This window comes from Pleurodeles waltl, chromosome 4_2 (assembly GCF_031143425.1).
Source record: "Pleurodeles waltl isolate 20211129_DDA chromosome 4_2, aPleWal1.hap1.20221129, whole genome shotgun sequence".
Lineage (NCBI taxonomy): Eukaryota > Metazoa > Chordata > Amphibia > Caudata > Salamandridae > Pleurodeles > Pleurodeles waltl.
In genome coordinates, this window is record NC_090443.1 from 562,128,834 (window position 1) to 562,147,720 (window position 18,887).

At 39.6% G+C, this 18,887-nt stretch overlaps 1 protein-coding gene across 2 annotated transcripts in view; it reads left to right on the forward strand.

Moving 5' to 3' along the window:
• KCNT2 (potassium sodium-activated channel subfamily T member 2) overlaps positions 1-18,887 on the forward strand; it is a 2,196,588-nt gene that overhangs the window by 1,710,466 nt on the left and 467,235 nt on the right. For both annotated transcript variants that reach the window (XM_069233351.1, XM_069233350.1), the window contains exons 11-12: positions 5,161-5,325; positions 11,879-12,015. In XM_069233351.1, the coding sequence (XP_069089452.1) occupies positions 5,161-5,325; positions 11,879-12,015 (302 nt within the window). The remainder of the gene's footprint in view (positions 1-5,160; positions 5,326-11,878; positions 12,016-18,887) is intronic.

Genomic DNA, 18,887 nt, shown 5'->3' on the forward strand with positions numbered 1-18,887 from the left:
CAAAACTATTTGTAATCCACTCACTGAATGTCTAGGGTTTGTCACATTATGTGAATTTTGAAACAAGCTACATTACTTAAACGCCAAATATGCTGTCATTGCCCTTCTGCAGGAGACATATTTAGGTGAAATCACTAAAGATGCAGTAGCTGAAGTCATCCCTGCTCTTAAATGCAAGTCTCCTGGGGAAGACAGATTCCCAGGTGAATTTTACAAGATGGGAAAACCTCTAATAATGACCTTACTGTGTAAGACATTCAAGTAGGTGAAAAAACACGGAACACAAATGACAACTGGCCAGGTCAAGCCCTTTTTTAATGATGGCAACATTTTGCTCACCTTGTCTAAGCCTCACTATTCTCAGCTCACTGTGATTTATTTGATTAAAACCTCCTTGGCCTTTAACAATTACTGAATCAGTTGAATGAAATGTGAAGTGCTGCCGATGACACACACCACTACCAAAGCATGCATTGATGATTATGCTCTACATGTACCTGGGGTCAATATGAACAGAGAGCTTGAACTGAAGTTAAAGGACAATTTGAGCCATGTCAGAGCCAAGACTAGTAATGACTTCACATGATTGTCCTGTCTCAGTTTACGAACAAGACAGCGGTTCCAGGATATAAATATACACTTGGGAAGTTGTCATTATAAGTAAGTTAGCTCTTGCATGTCCAAAGCAGCTCTGATATAAAATCATATATGAGGGACAAAGCCCGGCAAAAAGCCTCAGAAATTATTGGTCCATGCCATATGTGGTGGCCTCTGCGTCCCCCATTTCATCGGCTTCTATATGAAGCTTCACCTGTCACAATTATCTTGCTTTCTTACCAGATAAGAGAGTACCTCCGCTGTGGGTAGCCACTTAATGGGACATTGCTAATTACTTTTTAAAAATACTTCCAATTTACATCCATAAAACACTGCCAACAGACATAGAAAACCTGATCTATTGGAGACATGTTCGTGTCTGGAGATAGGTCCATAGAAGACTGAAGATAAATCCGTTGCTAATTTTCATTATCTGGAGCTTCCTAGTTGGGCATCCATGAAACTCTCAATATTGGATTTTCAGTAGCCAAAACGAAACTGAGTTGTAGACAACGAGTGAAGCATTGATAAACAGAAGCACTAATGTGTACACTTTAAGATCTGGCTTTTGGAATCCATCGTCGATCTCAAACTGTTCTCTTCAGTATGTGACTCGAGAGACTACTGTTAGCTATCTACAAAATGCGACACAAAGGAATATTAACCAGCGTGTATTCAACCTCCTCGTACTCTGGCAAACCACGCCTTATCATGGCACATTTCGGTGCCCTCACGCACATTTCAAAACAAGAGAAATAGTAAAAACACACAAGTCCCAAAAGAGGAAGAAGCGCTGGCAGCACATGGGCTTCTAAAGTCACCTGTCTGGACCTCAGAAAGACGCTGGTAAAGTGCCACATATGTCATCTTCACAAGCCCTAAAATAATATTATTCCACCCTGTGTTTAATTATATGTAAGGGTCACTGATTCATCCTACACAACAAGAAATAATAAGCTGACTTCTTCAAGCACAGACACCCAATGCTCCGTCTTTTAGTCTATTAGGTCATGCTGCCCACAGGTGCACTACTAAGCGGCTCTATCAATATTGAGGTAAAGTCTTAAATGTCTCATAAAGAAGCGAAGAGCGACCCCTCTCAACACAATCAACACAAGGGATAAACACACTCACAACTATTCAAAATAAGATCGAGTGGCAGCTCTAAAAATGTTGCACAAATGGCATCAAGAGTCCAGTGATACGCACATTTGTCCAGCATTCTGAATGTAGAGCTCTAAAAAAGATCATTTGAAACATTAATCATCAAGGGGACATATAGGCTTTTCGTCTTGAAAATTTTGAAAATGAAATATACATTGAGTATATAAAAATTTGTATTACAAAATAACCCTTTACATTGCATCATTAAGTATTATACATTAAGGTTTACATTTTGAATTTTTCCTGTTTTTTAATTAAATATATGATTGAAGGTTCATATATGTATATTTAATTTTAGTTTGAAACACAAAAGTACGAGTATGCTAAAAATATATATAATAGTCAACCCCATCATTTAAAAATGTGAATTTCCAAAACATTAGAGAGAATAGAAAATATATATAGTCTCCCAGGATTTATGCAAATGAATCTTGCTAATAATTAAGTACCCACCCAACTCCTTTAAAATACACAGCTAATTTTTTATTATAAAGTACGTATAAAGTAAAACATTTTGAGCCCCAGTACTTTAATACATGTATCTATGCAGCAGTGTTAGTAATTAAATAAAATATGATTTAAATTAACAATATGATTACAGATAATAATTGTATATCTCCTAAATAAAACACTGTCCACCCGATTCCCAAATAAACCACCGAATCGTTTTGAAAAAGTCCTTATACAATATACATATATAATTACTGTTTTTTTAAAGAAATCAACATAGTGCCCCAAATTTAATATTCATGAATATATCATTGATATAGCTTTATAATAAAACACTACCCATAAACTAACGAACTACATATTGGGAACAGGTTTACTGATCGATGTGGTGAAACCCTACTCAAGCAGCAACCACAATCTCTGTCAGAGTAAAGCACAAGCAAACCTCAAATTAAACTCTGCTTAACTCTCAGATAAAGCAGTCAGGCTTAGCTAAAAAGTCATGTGTAAAGTATTTATGCAGCACTTAAAGCAGTGATAAATTGAAAACAGAACACAAGAAAAAAACAGACAACAATTTAGAAAAATAGAGTAAAATTTGATAAATTATTTAAAAGCAACAAAAATCCAGTCAGTAGGACTAGAGATATACCATTTTAAAGATTTCCTGTAATTAAAGCTCCTGAAAGCAAAAAGTGATTTCTGCTCCTGCTAGAGTGAAAGACGGAATGTGGGCCGGATACATGGTTCGTCCTACTGAAAGAGTTACCTTATAAAACCCAGCATGAAGAGTTACGTTTGTGGTCGGAGGCCACAAGGAGCAGGAAGACCATTGAGGATGGTCGTTGATGCAGCGCAAAGAGCAGGCCGTGCATCAAAGACGGTTGTCGCTGTCACATTGAGGATGCTCATTGTTGGAGTTTGGTGTTGGCAGTCACAGTAAGCTGTTGATGCTGTAGCGCAAAGCGTGAATTCGCTTTGCCAGGCATTTCTTGCGGTTGCTGTGGAGAGAAGAGTCACGTTCACTGGACTTCACATTGGGGGACAATGCAGGCAACAGCATCTTGATGCGAACAGGCTGTCCCTGGTTGCAAATCAGGCTTTCACCTTTTCTTTGGAGAGGAGCTCAACTGATGGCTCACCTAGGGTCCATGACCTGGGGGCAACTCTTGGGGGGTCAGGAGCCCACTTTATCTGAGGCCAGGAGGGCTCTGGCATGTCCAGTTGCAGGTCCAGGCAGAAGGTCAGCTGTTCAATTGCAGGCAGTCTCTAGAGCTTGTTTTTTCCCTGTACCTCAGAACAGGAGGTCAATCAGCTGACCTTTGGAGTCAATTCAGCTTGGATTGAAGGGTGCAAGTCGACTTATCCTTCTGAGCAAGCAGGTGAGCAGGACAGCATATTCTCAGAGCAGCAAAGTGGCAGTCCTTCTTGCAGCAAAGCAGCACAGCAGTACTCCTGCAGTATTCACAGATCCAGGTTTGTAGCCAAGACTCGGTCTGAGGGTGCTATATTCATACCAGGAGCCTTCCTTGAAGTAGGAGAAGTTTCAGAGAACTCCCTTGAAGTTCTTGACATTTCATGCCTCCCTTTTCCTGGCATTAAGCTGGCTGTATGAACAAAGCAGTGGTGACAAGATCTTCGTATGAAGGTAGGGCACAGCCTGTTTAGTTGCAAGTGGAGCTGTGCCCAGCTCCATCCCCCATCCTGCCAGTTGATAGCTTATCCAGGAACACATCAGCCTTCTGGTGTGTGGCTGTCAAGGAGGAATGAACAAAGTCCAAATGCCAATTACACCCAGTTAGGTGACCTAGGAGAAAAAATTGCATTTTCAAAATTGTAACTTAAAATCTGACTTTATCATTAAAGGAGATTTGTTATTACAATTTCTCAGACACCTAACATGAAATGTTTACCTGCTGCCAATCAAATATTAGCACTTATTAAATGTAATAAGACAACCCTATGTTATCCTATAGGAGAGGTGCTTGTTGTAGTGAAAAACAAGCTCAAAGGTTTTTCACTACCAGGACATGTGAAACATAAAAGTACATGTCGATTTTTCTAAATACACTGCTTCCTGCCCTATGGGCTGTTTAGAGTTTGCCCGAGGGGTGTCATATGTATTAAAAAGGAAGGTTTAGGCCTGGCAAAAAGTTTTTTGCCAGGATAAAATGGCAGTTTAAATACTGCACCCACAGGTTGCAATGGCAAGCCTTGGAAATGTTTAAAAGGTGGGTGGCACAATCAGTGCTGCAGGCCCACTAGTAGCATTTAACTTACATAGAATAGTGAATACAGAGTACACTATAGGCAGGGGTCTGTCCTCCTAATGATATATTGTGTCTGTGTGTTGGGAGTATGGGGGAGAGTTAGGTGTCTGTGTGTCTTTCCCTGGTCATGGAGCAGCTTTTACCACTGAGGATGCAGGAACTGCTAGAGATCTGAGGAAATACTAGGTTGAAACAGGGCATTCTCTTCTGCTGGCATGGTGTATTTTCTAGGTCTCAATTGCAAGCCACAGAATCAAAGTAGAAAACACTATTTTATCATAAAGATGTTATGCTCTGTTTCTTCATAAATGATTCCACTGTTCGAAGTAGAGAATGTGGTTTCCTGACAACCACAGGCCCACAGAAGCCTAATAAGTGATATGTATTCCTAGATGGGTAAAGGTTGCTACAGAGAACTGATAGTATTCAATTACAAAAAACAACAGAAAGATGTAGTTTTTGTTGGTTCTATAAAAGTTTTCATAACCATGAGCATCCAGAATACCTTTGTGAAATAGCTAGTGACAAACTGCATTTTGTTCAATATACTGCTAAAATGTTAGTATTTGAGTACTACGTGAAAGTAAGTGGACTACTGGCAGGAGAACTAATGATAGTGTGGAGGTCTGTTCTAACTTTGCGTTTGTGCTGATGTGGCACTCACACTGTCGTCTTACAGTTTGAACAGCTCGCCTACCTGTGGATGGAGAGACAGAAGTCTGGCGGGAACTACAGTCGTCACCGCGCTCAGACCGAAAAGCACGTAGTGCTGTGCGTCAGCTCCTTGAAGATCGACTTGCTGATGGATTTCCTAAACGAGTTCTATGCTCACCCGCGACTGCAGGTACGACTCAGATGTAAGAGAATGACTATGAATCATTGCGGCCTATTATCTACAATGAGGATGTATATCTGACGACTGGCTCTTCAGATGCACTCCTGCAAGGTCAAACTGGGAAAGAAAATTGACCAGGGCACCGAAATATAAGTGGCCCCCATTAATGACCCATTATTAATACCTAAAGACTCAACTATGTGTGCAAATTGGGACAGTTTTAGTCTGGTAAAGACATTTAGGGTAAGTGTTAGAAGACTGCATGGATTTGAACTTGCAACAGACAATGCTTGTTTTGATATTAGGGAAATCAGCAGTTAAATCCGTTCAGCAGCCTATAAAACCGGCCGACACACTGACCTGTCAAACCAGCTGGCCGGACACTGTTTGATTGCTCTACTGGCCAGTCCAACCTTGCTCTGCCAGCCCTAGTCCCAAGTTCTCTTGTTTCATATTTAGGACTGTTTACCAAACAGAATAAGAATGCTGAGAGAAGGGCACTTAATAGTCACAATCCTTACTCACACTATAAGGTATATATATATATATATATATATATATGTATATATATATATATATATATATATATATTGTCATACAGATACCATGGAAAATGTTACTGCAAGATGAAGAGACCACAATAGATTGATACACACATGCACTGTAAAATGACTGATTTCAAGATTTAAACAACGCTGGAAAACACATGATAGACATGGAGAGAAATAAAGAGAAAGAGATTTAAGATACACGATGGTTAAATGTTAAACTGTTAATTATGGCATAATATTGCGATCAAAGCGCTATACATATACACATTTATCGTAGATTTACTGTTAATAAATCAGATATAATTTAAAATAAGTATTAAGTTATGCTAAAATATTTTAATAACATTCTTTATAAATGTAACATTATTTACAATATACATATAAACATATACAATACATATATATATGTTTTCGAAATAAGTTCATTTAATTTAACATTATTTCCTATGGGATTCTATGGTTCAACTTTAAGTTTGCGACAACATTATTTTTAGTAGGAGGGTATTGCAGTGTCTGTGCTTGGCCTTGTGTGATGCTGGACTTACTCCTGCTTTTTTTGGTTGTAGTAACTCACATTCATAAATTTGGCTCCACCTCCTGTTTCAAGGGGGTGAAAGCATACTTTTGAGGCTTATTGTGATTTGTGCCTTGTTACCTTTTTTTACTTTTATACTTTTATTTCTATCATTTTCCTCAAGGATTCAAGCATGAAATTGTGATTGTTTAGTGTGTTATATTATCAGTGGTGTCTTCCTTCATATGATTGCATTCACTTTCACTTGTCACATTTATATGAACGAATAAAGGTATTGAATTAAATTCAAGTGAGTTGAGTAACTATTCACTTGTAAATGGGAACAGTCAAAAGTAGTAAAGTTACTCAAAAGTGTAAGAGTAATTTACACTTGTAACCTGGTCACAGGTGTACGTTATCTTTGTGAATAGGCCTGAAAGGCTCAAAATATACACTGTCCCAAGCCAGGACTTTAGTTGAAACTGAATGTACTGAAAAGATACAAGCAACTCTACCAAACTAAGAAATGGCAGAAGATCACAAAAATACAATGGTGATAATCCTAGCCCCCCAAAATAAGCAGAAGCATGACAGTAATAGCAAAGAAGAGTTAAGACCGAACACTACAAAAGAGCACCTCCACATGATTTATAACAATTAATAACACTCAGCACTATTTCCAGTAGAAGAAATACATCACTCCTTGCCTGGGAACTTGTGAGTGATCGCAGCTTGAAATAATGACAGAGCCAGTGTGTAAGCAACACGAGCTAAACTACTGGGGGCATTTATGAAATTCAAGTCATCTTTCTGCGCTGCGTTGCGTCAGAGGGAAAGGGCAGGAATGTTCTGTATTTTTCTGTATTTACTACATTATGCCCCATTCCTGTCCTTCTCCCTGCGCTAGTGCTCAACGAGTTGCCTAGTGACAACACAGGCACCTTGCACTATGGTGCAAGGTTGCCTGTGCTACATGCAGGATTTTTTTGGTGCTGGAAGGCGTACCTTCCTGCATAAAAACAATCCTGAGAGGCTTTTTCCTATAGAAAGAGGAAAAAAAGGAGAAATAAAGATATTTCTTGTTATAACCCTTCACCTGGGGAGGCATACATTTTTGGCACATTCCCAGATCTATTGCTTCCGGGAAATCGGTGAACGCATCAAAATCCATGAATGTTTTAGGGAACACCCACGCAACACCCATGGAAATGCCTCCCTGGCGCAGAGTAATAGAAAACAGCGATTTGCACTGCATTGCATTACTCAAAATTTACTAAGCCAGTCAGGGCCACACAAGATTACCTTGCACAGCTTCATATTTTTCACTTAAGGTTTGCTCCGTGCATTTACCACATTGTGTGGTGCAAACGTGATGCAAAATGGGTCATAAATGTGGTCCTATATATTAAGGAATAGCTAACACCAGTGAGCTATAGGCTGTTAGTAACACTAACAAGCCACATAGAACAAAGAAAGGCAAAAATGCCAGCATCAATTTATGCTGTGCAATTGCTGGTACCACAGTAGGAAGCAGATGATTGAGGAAATGGAGGCAGGAGGTGATTCTCACTGAGTGGAGAAGTAGTCAATTAAGAAGTCAACCCACATAATCGTCAAGGATATTCAGAAGAGACAGGTGAATGGTGCTGAGATGAACTATTGAAGTAACAGTGGCATGCATTAAGAGGAGTGGCTGCAGTATGGTTGACGAATTACAGGAATAAATCTTTGTATTAATTGAAGGTCATTTTACGGTTTGGGCTCAAAAACAAGGCAACACCAAACTAGTGTAGGTATCTTATATCTAAAGTTGATTATGGCAGACTGATGCTTTAGGGTAAGAAGTATACAGAGGACTGGGAATTGGTGGGAGTTAGTAGCATTTTAGTAAATTTGTTTTCTAGGTTAAACAGGGCCTAAACACACAAAGCCACACAATACATTTAACTTTATGTGGATTTTTTAAATACATGTATAAAAACATAATGTTAATTTAATGTAACAGTTTAACACATTATTATAAAAATTTAACATAGAACTACTTCGAGTCTTTTTTGTTAAAGTTTAATAAATTTAGGCCCAGATTTACAGGAATCTGGCACATCACTACTGACTACTGATGCACCAGATTTCTTGCACCCGCCCCACCGCCACCTAACTATATCAAGGGTGCGCCGTATTTACAATACAAAAAGAAAAAGTGATTAACGGAATGCTGAACAATGTCAAACATTCACCCCCAGTATAGAGATCTGGGCCTAAATCCATCATTTTTTTGCTACTCGTGCCATTCCAGTTTGGACCCAGCCATGTGCAAATCAGTCTTGACCCTGTTCCCTATGGGAACAGTCCAGCCCAAACTGCCAAGCCAGGTCCTCCCTGGACTGGAAACAAGAATCCTAGGCTCAGTTTCACCCTTCATCAGCCAGGCTAGCTTGACTCGAGCAAGAGATCCACGTCTGGGCATACCTTTCCCACTTGAGGCAACAAATGCAAAAAGAACAAATGATGGACGGAATGCTGAACAATGTCAAACATTCACCCCAGTCACAGATATGGGTTTAATGCATTGTTCTTTTGCTCACCATGCCACCCCATTTTGGACCCAGCCATATGCAAATCAGTCTTGACCATGCTTCCCATGGAAACAGTCCATCCCAAACTGCCAGGCCAGGTCCTCCCTGGTCCGGAAACAAGCATCCTGGGATCGGTTTCAGGGTAGTCCAGGATGCCCAAACCCCGCCAGATGTATGTGATAGGTGGAGATTTTAAAGGTACAGTAGATAGAGGATGGTATATGTGCAGTGGTAGGGCACAGACCACTAGTCGGACTGACCCCCTCTGAGGCTTGTCATCTATCATGGCCCTGATTTTGCACGGAGAGGTTAGAACCTAAAACTTTGAATATAGTTATTTTTCTGCAACCCATCAGACATATACTTGCATTGAAAACTTAATGATATCTATCCTATTGGGCACCCTAGTACCTGGGACACAAATCCTACCTACAGATTTATCCAACCATGCACCCCTCAACCCACAAATAAAGGCTTTCATCTCATGTGTGGAGATTGAACTCCTGGTCGCTTATGGATAAACACACACTTACTGGAAGTGTCAACAGTTTTTTTGAAGAAAATATCAGCTCAGTCGCATCCTATGAAACAATTCTTACACCTACAAATCATTTATTTGTGTATGAGCAGCAGCCTTACTCAATAAAAAGAAAAGAATTTAGACATGAATGTATAGTGAGGCTGGAGACACAATGGTTACACTACAGACACAACAGTATTCAGTACAACTAGAAACAGCAAGTGCAGGATGATTGGCCTCACAGGAATGTATTTATGGACAAGGCAAGGAAGCACGTACATTGATTGGTGACTGCAAAATAGCTCCAATTATACACAGAGAACAGAGACGTGATTACAGATCTACTAGGGCACAACCTGTCCTGTTGTTACTTATGTTCAGGGAGGGCTTGGCCTAGCAGTTAGGTTGCACTGGTCCCATTGGAGCAGGGTCAAGACTGATTTGCATATGGCTGGGACTAAATTGAGGTGGCATTTTGGGCAAAAAACTATGGATTGGGATATGATCCTAAGTACTTAACTGTGACTGAGATTTGTTCAAGTAATTCATCTTTGACATTTAGTATACTTCAGAGGTAAAAGGAGGATTCAGCACTGGCACAACAGAGGTGAAATGTGAAGGTAGAGTAGGATATGGCCTGACCTTCACAAAAGGATGCCCCATCATCTACAGGCGTTCTTTTCTAATAATAATAATAACAATAATAATAATAACACTGCTGTTACTACTACTTATTATGTTATATTATTATCAATACTAGTACTACTACTAATAATAATAAAAATGTCAAAAATAGTAATAATAATAATAATAATAATAATAATAATAATAGGGAGAAGAAGAATGACAATCATAATATTATATAATGTTAGCTGTAAGCAATATACTCTGTTCAACTTGTTTTTTAATTCCTGAAAACGTTTTATTGAAATGTAGGAATACAACTTTCAAGTTGGTGTAAATGGTTTTACTTTACTGAAGTAAAATAAAAGCAAGGAAGAAATCAAAGAAAAGTGTAGAATTAAAACATAATAAATATTTTGGGCATACTAAAAGCTGAATATCATGAACAAATAGCAAAATATCAAAAGTTAAATGATAAGAAATAAACTGAAACGTCATGGGGGTTTAGCAACCCCTTCATTAGAAATCGGATTTAAAAGAGTTGAATACACAAAATATCTGTAGATGGTGGCCATATAGCAATACAGCTTGGAATAGGGTCAAAATAGTTTAGTTACATACTGTAATTTATATGATTAAAACAGGTAGCACTCCAGAATGACTCATAATAAAGTTTTGAATTGTCCTTCTAATTAACATCTATTTGTTGAACTGCTAATGCAGTAAAGAGATCATTTGTTGTACTCTAGTAGGTAGAATAGCCTCTTGAACAAGACTACCCACCAGAACTTTATAGCAATAAAAATAAATGTCTGTATTCAAAATGCTATTAAGTTTCTTCTATAAAAATAATGAAAATTCAATAACTAGTGGATGTTAAAAAAATAAGGTGAACACTGCTTTTGGTTTTCTTGCAGTGTAAACTAAAACCAAAGCAAGTTAAGAATAGATCAACATAACACAATTTACATGAAATTTCTATTAACATATCCGGCACAGGATGTTGCTATGTGGATAGAGCTCCAGACTTTGAAACTCTGGAACTAGGTTTGAGTCTTTTCATTAGCTAAAAATCCTGTGAGTCTGGGCAAATTACTTAATATCCCTGTGTCTAAAAATTAGTATGACCTTGTGTAATGAAACTGATGCTCATGTACAGTGCTCCAATACATTCAGGTTGAGTTAATGAAATATATAACACTGCAAAAAAAATAAAAGTTTTGAATTCACACTGGAACATGTTAAGTTTGTGTTCAATTCTGTTCCCTGCAGGGTTACCAGTCATACACTATTGATGTCTACATAGTGTCTTGGATGCCCATTTCATGAAGTACGGTGGAAGATAGCCTGCTTATTAAACCAAACAAGCGTTAAATTGATTTGCCATCAGCACGCAGCATCACATATACCGCAAATATATTAAGTTAATCAATAAGGAGCTGAAAGCAATGCATGTGCATTGAGCTCTTTCTTTGTTCTGCTAGGGTGATATTATATGCTCGATTTTCTGTTTTTTTGAGAAAGCTATTACTTTGCCAGTGATCCTTTTTCATTATATAATCGAAGACGGGTCCTTATGTATATTTTATTTGGTAGTTGATGAAAGTTCAGATGTTGCAGTTCATTGAAACTGTAATATTTCTTTCAATGGTGAAAGTATATTTACACCCACTGATCATCATGCTTAGGGAAGTTAATAGAGATAATGACAAAAATCTTGAGATGTTATGATGTTAAAGCCTTAAAAAGCATTATTTTCCATCAATTTGATTCATAGGATTATTATGTGGTGATTCTATGTCCTACTGAGATGGATATCCAGGTCCGCCGCGTCTTGCAAATCCCAATGTGGTCCCAAAGAGTCATCTATCTTCAGGGTTCTGCACTGAAAGATCAAGACCTCCTGAGGGCAAAGTAAGTGTGTTCTGATATCATCTGCTTTAAAAGTCAAAGTTTATGTAATCCAGTCAGATGAATGTCCCTGTGATTTGCCAACACTGGGTACCTGCTAATATTTGAGTTGATGGTCCCCACCATGGATCCTTCTGAGCTTGATCCACGATTGTGTACATGCAATAGCATTCCATACAATTAATCTAAATACAATGGCTAGTCTGAAAACCCAATATGGACTTGACACTCCTGGACCTAGGTTGGACATCCCTGTTGTTTACTTTGGCCATGTGTGTATTCAATTATAAGGTAATATGGAACAATTTATAATTTTGTCTTCCCTTCAAGCTGACTCACAGAATGAAAATGATACACTTGAAACACCAAAATGTCTTTCTAGGGTTGAACTGTTAGGGAAGGTGCAATGCTGATTGCATTTACAACTGCAATAACAAATTGTTTTTGTGGGAACATCAGGGAACCACAACCCAGGAAATGTATGCCCTTAATGTGAGGGGCTATGATAATGTGAAGGATAATTTGAGAAATAAGTGTCTTAGGGCAATTGTTGGGCAGAACCATATATGTAGGACTTCCAACAATAATGCACACTCTGATCAATAAACATTTGTTGTAAATGAGCACGCTTAGAGTGTGTCACATGTCAATGCGAGATGTTAATTTCACTACAGCAGCAATCTGTGAGGGTAAGAAAGTATTCTGGAGGAATTATGGGTGGAGCATGAGCCCTGGAGTAATAGCAACAGTAGAGGATGGTACCTGAACGATGCTCAATTGACTGCTGGTACCATGAAAAGGTGATCCTAACCTAAACAAATATTCAGGTTGTTCCCATTGGTCAACCTCTTCTTGCTGATGTTTTAGCTTAGGGCACTGTTCTTCCTCACTTTCCTTCATCTTACTTGTGAGGAGTACAGTGATGTGAATGCTACTGTGTGTACATGTCTGCGAGTCAGACATACCTTTTGCTGACCCCTCGGCTAATGAAAGGATTCTGTCTTGTTCAGAGCAAGAGGATGGATGTCAATATAGTCTTACGAACAAAAAGGCTTGCTTGGGCTCTGGAAAGAATCATGTGAGCAAAATTGTTCATTTTCTATTGTGATCAAGATGTACAATCAAAGCTAGTGGACCCTGGATGTTAGTCCCTTCTCAAAGAATAAGGCATACAATTTGAGACCTGTTAGTGTGCCACCCTATCTGTGGTGGAACTAACATACATATTTATATATGTATTTCAATTACATTATTCTACCTCAAAATACAACCCATTTCAAGACCCTTTAAATCATTGCTACCTCTTAGCAATATATTTCTGTGAGCCCCAAAAATGCCTTACTACCTATCTACACTACCTACCCCGAACCCTAAAAACATCTTACTACTCATATACACCACCCTTTCCTGAACCATAAATCTCCTTACTACCTCCATTTACTACACATTAGTGAACCCTGAACACCTTACAACCTCTATACAACACCCATTCCAGTTCTTTAAAGACTACTTTCTAAATTTGTATACACCACCCATCTTTGAACAATAAAATCTGCATAGTATCCCTATACACTACACATCCCTGAACCCTTAAAACATTTTACTGTCCCTATATTTCACCCATCCTTGAACCCTAAAACTCCTTTCTACTCCCATAGACTACCAAAAGAGCATTACTATCCACATACACCACCCATTCCTGAACCCTAAAAGAACATTACTACCTCTATTCATCACACATCCCTGAACCCTACAAATTCCTTAATATCTCCATTTACCACCCATACCTCAACCCAAAAACGTCTTTCGATCCCTATACACCACCTATTCCTGAATTCCAAAAACTCCTTACTACTCCTGATGCCTGCCCTTTCCTGGTACATAAAATTTCCTTACTAACTTTATATACTGCCCTGCCCTGGGCCCTAAAAACTCCACACTACCCATTGCACTATCCATTCCTGAACCAGAATAACTTCTTAAGACCCCATATTCCACCCATCCTTGAACCCTGTAAATTGGTTACTACCCTTTAACTACACATTAAAACTCTTTAATCCCATATACTGTCATCATCCTAAACTCTAAAAACCCCTTGCTAACCCTATGTACCATCCATGCTTGAACCCTGAAACACTTATGCTCCACCAACCATCCCAACCCCCAAATACACTGTAAATGTAATGCATTTCAATTTACTTTGTTGTAGTTGTAAATGTGTTGTTGTAGGTTCATTGTATGGCCCCTCACTGCAATGGATATGTTCCCAGTAAAGAGAACTGAGGACCTAATACTTGTGGAGACCACATAACTGATAACCCGATGTTCTACAGCTTCTATTAAAGACAGATTTATCCCCACCTCTGTGATGTTTTTCTTCTAATTCCACACAAACATACGTTTTTCTTCATATATATTTCCTAAATGTTGATTTTGTTGGATCTAACACCAGTTCTTCAAGAATATTCCATTTATTTTCTACTTTGTTTAGAATATCTTGTGACATATAACAATGATGATTTTATTTGTTTTTCCTTTATTCTCCAACATGGTGCATCTATCTTTATTAACTATATATTGCCAGTACGTCAACTGTGTATCCACGATCTTTGAGTTTGTTTTTCAATACAACCATTTGTTTCTTCTTAGTCAGCTTTGATTCGCTTTAACCCACTAGTTTGGCGGCAGGGCAAATGCTGTTTTAGTTCCACAGTTGGCAGTTCATAAAATTAAATATATTATTGTTATTTGTTACCTTTATCTATATTTAGGCTAATCGCCAATTCTGGTCCATTGTAATTTCTACATCTAAGCAGTTTCATAAACCTTTAGCCTTTCTCTATATTTCTTTCCAAACTTTCTCTTGGAACAGGCCATAACACAAAAAACCATCACTGTAGTGCACAGTTTAATGCCCTTTTCCAATTATCCTGGACTTGAAGAAAAACTATTTCTTCCTTTGAAAATATTTAAATGTTAATTTGAACTTTAGAATTTGTAACAAAAAACCTTCTGCTCCATTTATTTAATTATATAATAAAACCTTTATAGTAGCTTGTTGGAACTTGACAATTCCTAAGGGATGCTTCTATCCCTTTTTTGCGTGGACTCCAGGATATACTATACTTGATGAAAGATGGTACTCATCACACATCTTTCATCTACTGACACTTCCTACGCTGTTAATGATGATAAAACTATGATTCTGACTAATCTAAAACTGGTACTTATCCACATACACACAAAGCTGCGTCTTGTCTTACACTTTTTCCCACACCTTTGTGTAGGTTGAGCTACACTCGTTCTGCAACACGGTTTGAGCAGTATCTGCTATACACATGACACCAAGACACTTCCAGCATGGGCCAAACTGCTCTCACACACGTTCTATCCATCCATGCGCTAGCTTCTATTGCTTCAATGTCCTATCTCAGTCCTTTTCACTTCAGAATCGTTATAGACACAAAAATGTAACACAACAAAGGCAGAGATCTGGTCCTACTGCACAACAACAACACTACCTGTATAGGGCTCATGATAGATACACACTCATGAATCCGTAGCACTCCCATGAAGTAGTAGGCTACCCCTCCACGACACTTGATCGGGGTAATGGAGTACTCTATAATTGCCATTGCAACATAATACAATACCCTCCCAAACTGAGTAACATGATCGATTTGAACTTCCCAGAGTGAGTAACTTCATTCGTACGTATCTTAACTGCATTTTTATTTCACTTGCATTATTTATTCTCTCCTATCCACCCATAATTTGCTCATCAGTCTGTTTATTCCTTACTGATAATTTATTATCTTTACACAGTAGCAAATGAATGTGGGGGGTCTTAGTCTTCTGTTATTTTTTACATAGGGTCCGTACAGGAACAGAGGTTGCATTAGCACTTCTAATAACTTCAATTTGATGCGGACATGCAGTACTAATCTCAGGCGGCATTACGTGGCTGCCAGCGGGTCATGTTTTTATTAGTGGCACTTCATGCAAAAGGTGAACCATGTTGAAGTTTTCACATGCATTCACAGGCAGTAAATATGTAAGACCTACTTAGTTTGAAGCTGACATCAATCTAATTTTATTAATGTCAAAATATTTAATTTGAAGCAGCAAAATTAGTAAATTAAAAATCGCTACATATTTTTATCAAAAAGGCAAATAATATAAAATGCTTAATAATAAATACACATACCCTTTGGAACACATACATGAATTCTTTTTTAATCTGTGAAAACAGGGATTCATGATGTTCCTAGGCGCCCAACAGTAGATGAGAAACTATTGCTTGACAATAACAACATTTGCTTTGAATAATCTGGCCCACACTTGTGACTGCCACCATTACATATGGTCAACCCACTGAAACTCCCCTATGTGCTCCAGTGGTGATGGAACTATTTTTAGACTGGGGGGTACTGCCCTTAATGTAATGTCAGTGAAGTCATTGGGGTTGGGAATAATCCAAGTACTACACAAAGGCCCTCATTACAACCATGGCGGTCGATGATAAATCGGCAGTAATCCCGCCAAAAGGCCGGCGGTAAAAAAAAAATGATTATAACCACTCAGACAGACAGCCATTGTAACACACTGACCACAGCGGTAGCAACAAGCACCACAGCGGTAACCGCTAACAGCCAGGCGGAAGACAATGTTCCGCCCACTGTATTAAGACAGGCCTATCCGCCACCTTTTCTGGGGTGGTACCAACAACATCAAAAGCACAGCGGAAACAGAACACAGAAGTCAAAGGACTTACCTCTGGACACTCAGGGAACAACCACGACGCCATGGGGCCCGAGTTGCACATTTTCCCCATGCTCTACCTCTTCCTGCATTACGAGCAGCAACGCCGGCGAAAGATGAGCACGGTGAGTACTGCCGCCTAGCACACAAGGGAGGAGGGAGGAAAAAGAGAGTGACACACACACACACGCAACACACAACAACCCACGCCCACCCCAACGCCATACACACAAACAGATGCAATAACATTACATATCCACCCCGTACCCCTCAGGAATAATGAAAGGTCAAAAGGAATTGATTAAAGTGAGTATAATAAGATAAAATAGTAGAAAAATGTGCTTCTAAATCAAAACAGTATATACATATATACAAATGGAGGGACACTGCCCAGTCCTCAATGTCCGTGGGCCACAGGGCCACAACACATAGGCCAAGGCCCCACCTCCCTCCTGCAACAACATGGAGAGAACACTGCAGGGGCATCAGGTCAAAAATACACAGGCACCTCAGGGGAACGGGGAATGGGGGGGGCACCTCAGCCGGAAGCACGGGTGGCCGCCGGCTCCTTATAGGTACAGACATTTTCTTTTTTGATCCCTGAAACTGCTGAATTTGTTGCTCGTATTTTATCTTATTACATGTACGGTGTGTACTTTTAATAGGCCGATTTTTTCTCTTTTTGTACATTGGGTGTTGTGTTTTTTTCTTTTTTTAAATATAAGGAAAGGCAACTTTTTAAATCTTTTTATCTTTTGGTGTGTGTTCAGTCACGGGGGGCTATTTCTAATTTAATTCATTAAATTATTATGACTTTTTACTCCGGTGCCTATCGTTGCAGAGGCATCCGGTGCTTTAATTCTAGTTTTGACCAGTAGACATTACCCGGCCATTTGCGGCAGCTATCTTGGTTGCCGCACTAGTTGTTTGGGTTTTGGAGCTAGGTCGGCCCGCCAACATGAAGGATTTAAGCACGAGCGGCCCCTGCTCGAAGCGGACATGCGCAGCGGGCGCGCCGCTGGTGTGCCAAAGGCGCGCCAATGGCAAGCCCGTCTGCGCCCGTCCGCGCCCTGACACGCCCAGAGCCCATGGATGCTGGCCTTCTCTCCACCAATAGGTTTAGCTACTCCTCTTCTCAATTGCGTGTCCTTGGAGGCAACCTGTCACGTCCTGTCATGGCAAGCATGCATCATCCTTTTACCTACTCTTCCTGTCCTAATTGTTCCTGGACACCCTCTACTGCCCTTCCGACTAATTCTCCTCCCCATCTGTTGGGCAACATGCTGTACCTCAACTACCGCTCCTTATCAGCACATTCTTTACATATCTATACGCTTCTGGAAGAATCAGCGCCTGATGCCCTGTTCCTGACAGAAACCTGGCTCAATGAAGATTCTTCAGTTGATATCTGTAAGTCCCTACCCCCCTCCTACTCTATAACCCATATAGACAGACCTCAGAATAGAGGTGGTGGTATAGCAATTATCTACAAAAACACCATTAAGTGTCTGCCACTGCCACTTAGGATTCCATATTGTGAAGGAATTACCTTTTCTTTATATCTATCAGCCACTTTCACTTTCTGAGGAATTCTTCTCTATCGCCCACCCGGCCCCTGCACCCTCTTTCTAGAAGCGCTACCCGAGGCTGTGGCTAGTCTTATAGGTAAGACTCTGAATCTAACCGTCCTCGGGGATTTTAATATCCATCTTGACAATCCAGACTACCCTTCGGCAAAATCCCTGTTAGCTTCCTTTACTGCGTTAGATAAGACCCAATCTGTTATGGGCCCCACTCATGTGAAAGGCTACACTCTAGATCTGGTATTTAGCAACATCCCTGAACTTATCATTTCATCCTTGCTGCCTTTACTATGGACAGATCATTCCCTCCTGTCATTTAATTTCCCCTATGATGTCCCCAGAGACCCTCAACCCAGGCTAACCACCTCTGGGCTCACCTGGTCGAAGTTGCTACCAAGTCTTTGGCATACTGCACTTCGTGCCTCCACCATGATTAACGACGATCCCCCCTCGAACACTCCGGATCGGTTCGACATCTGTATCTCTACCACTTTAGATCTAGTATTGCTACCAAACTAAGAATAACTAAGA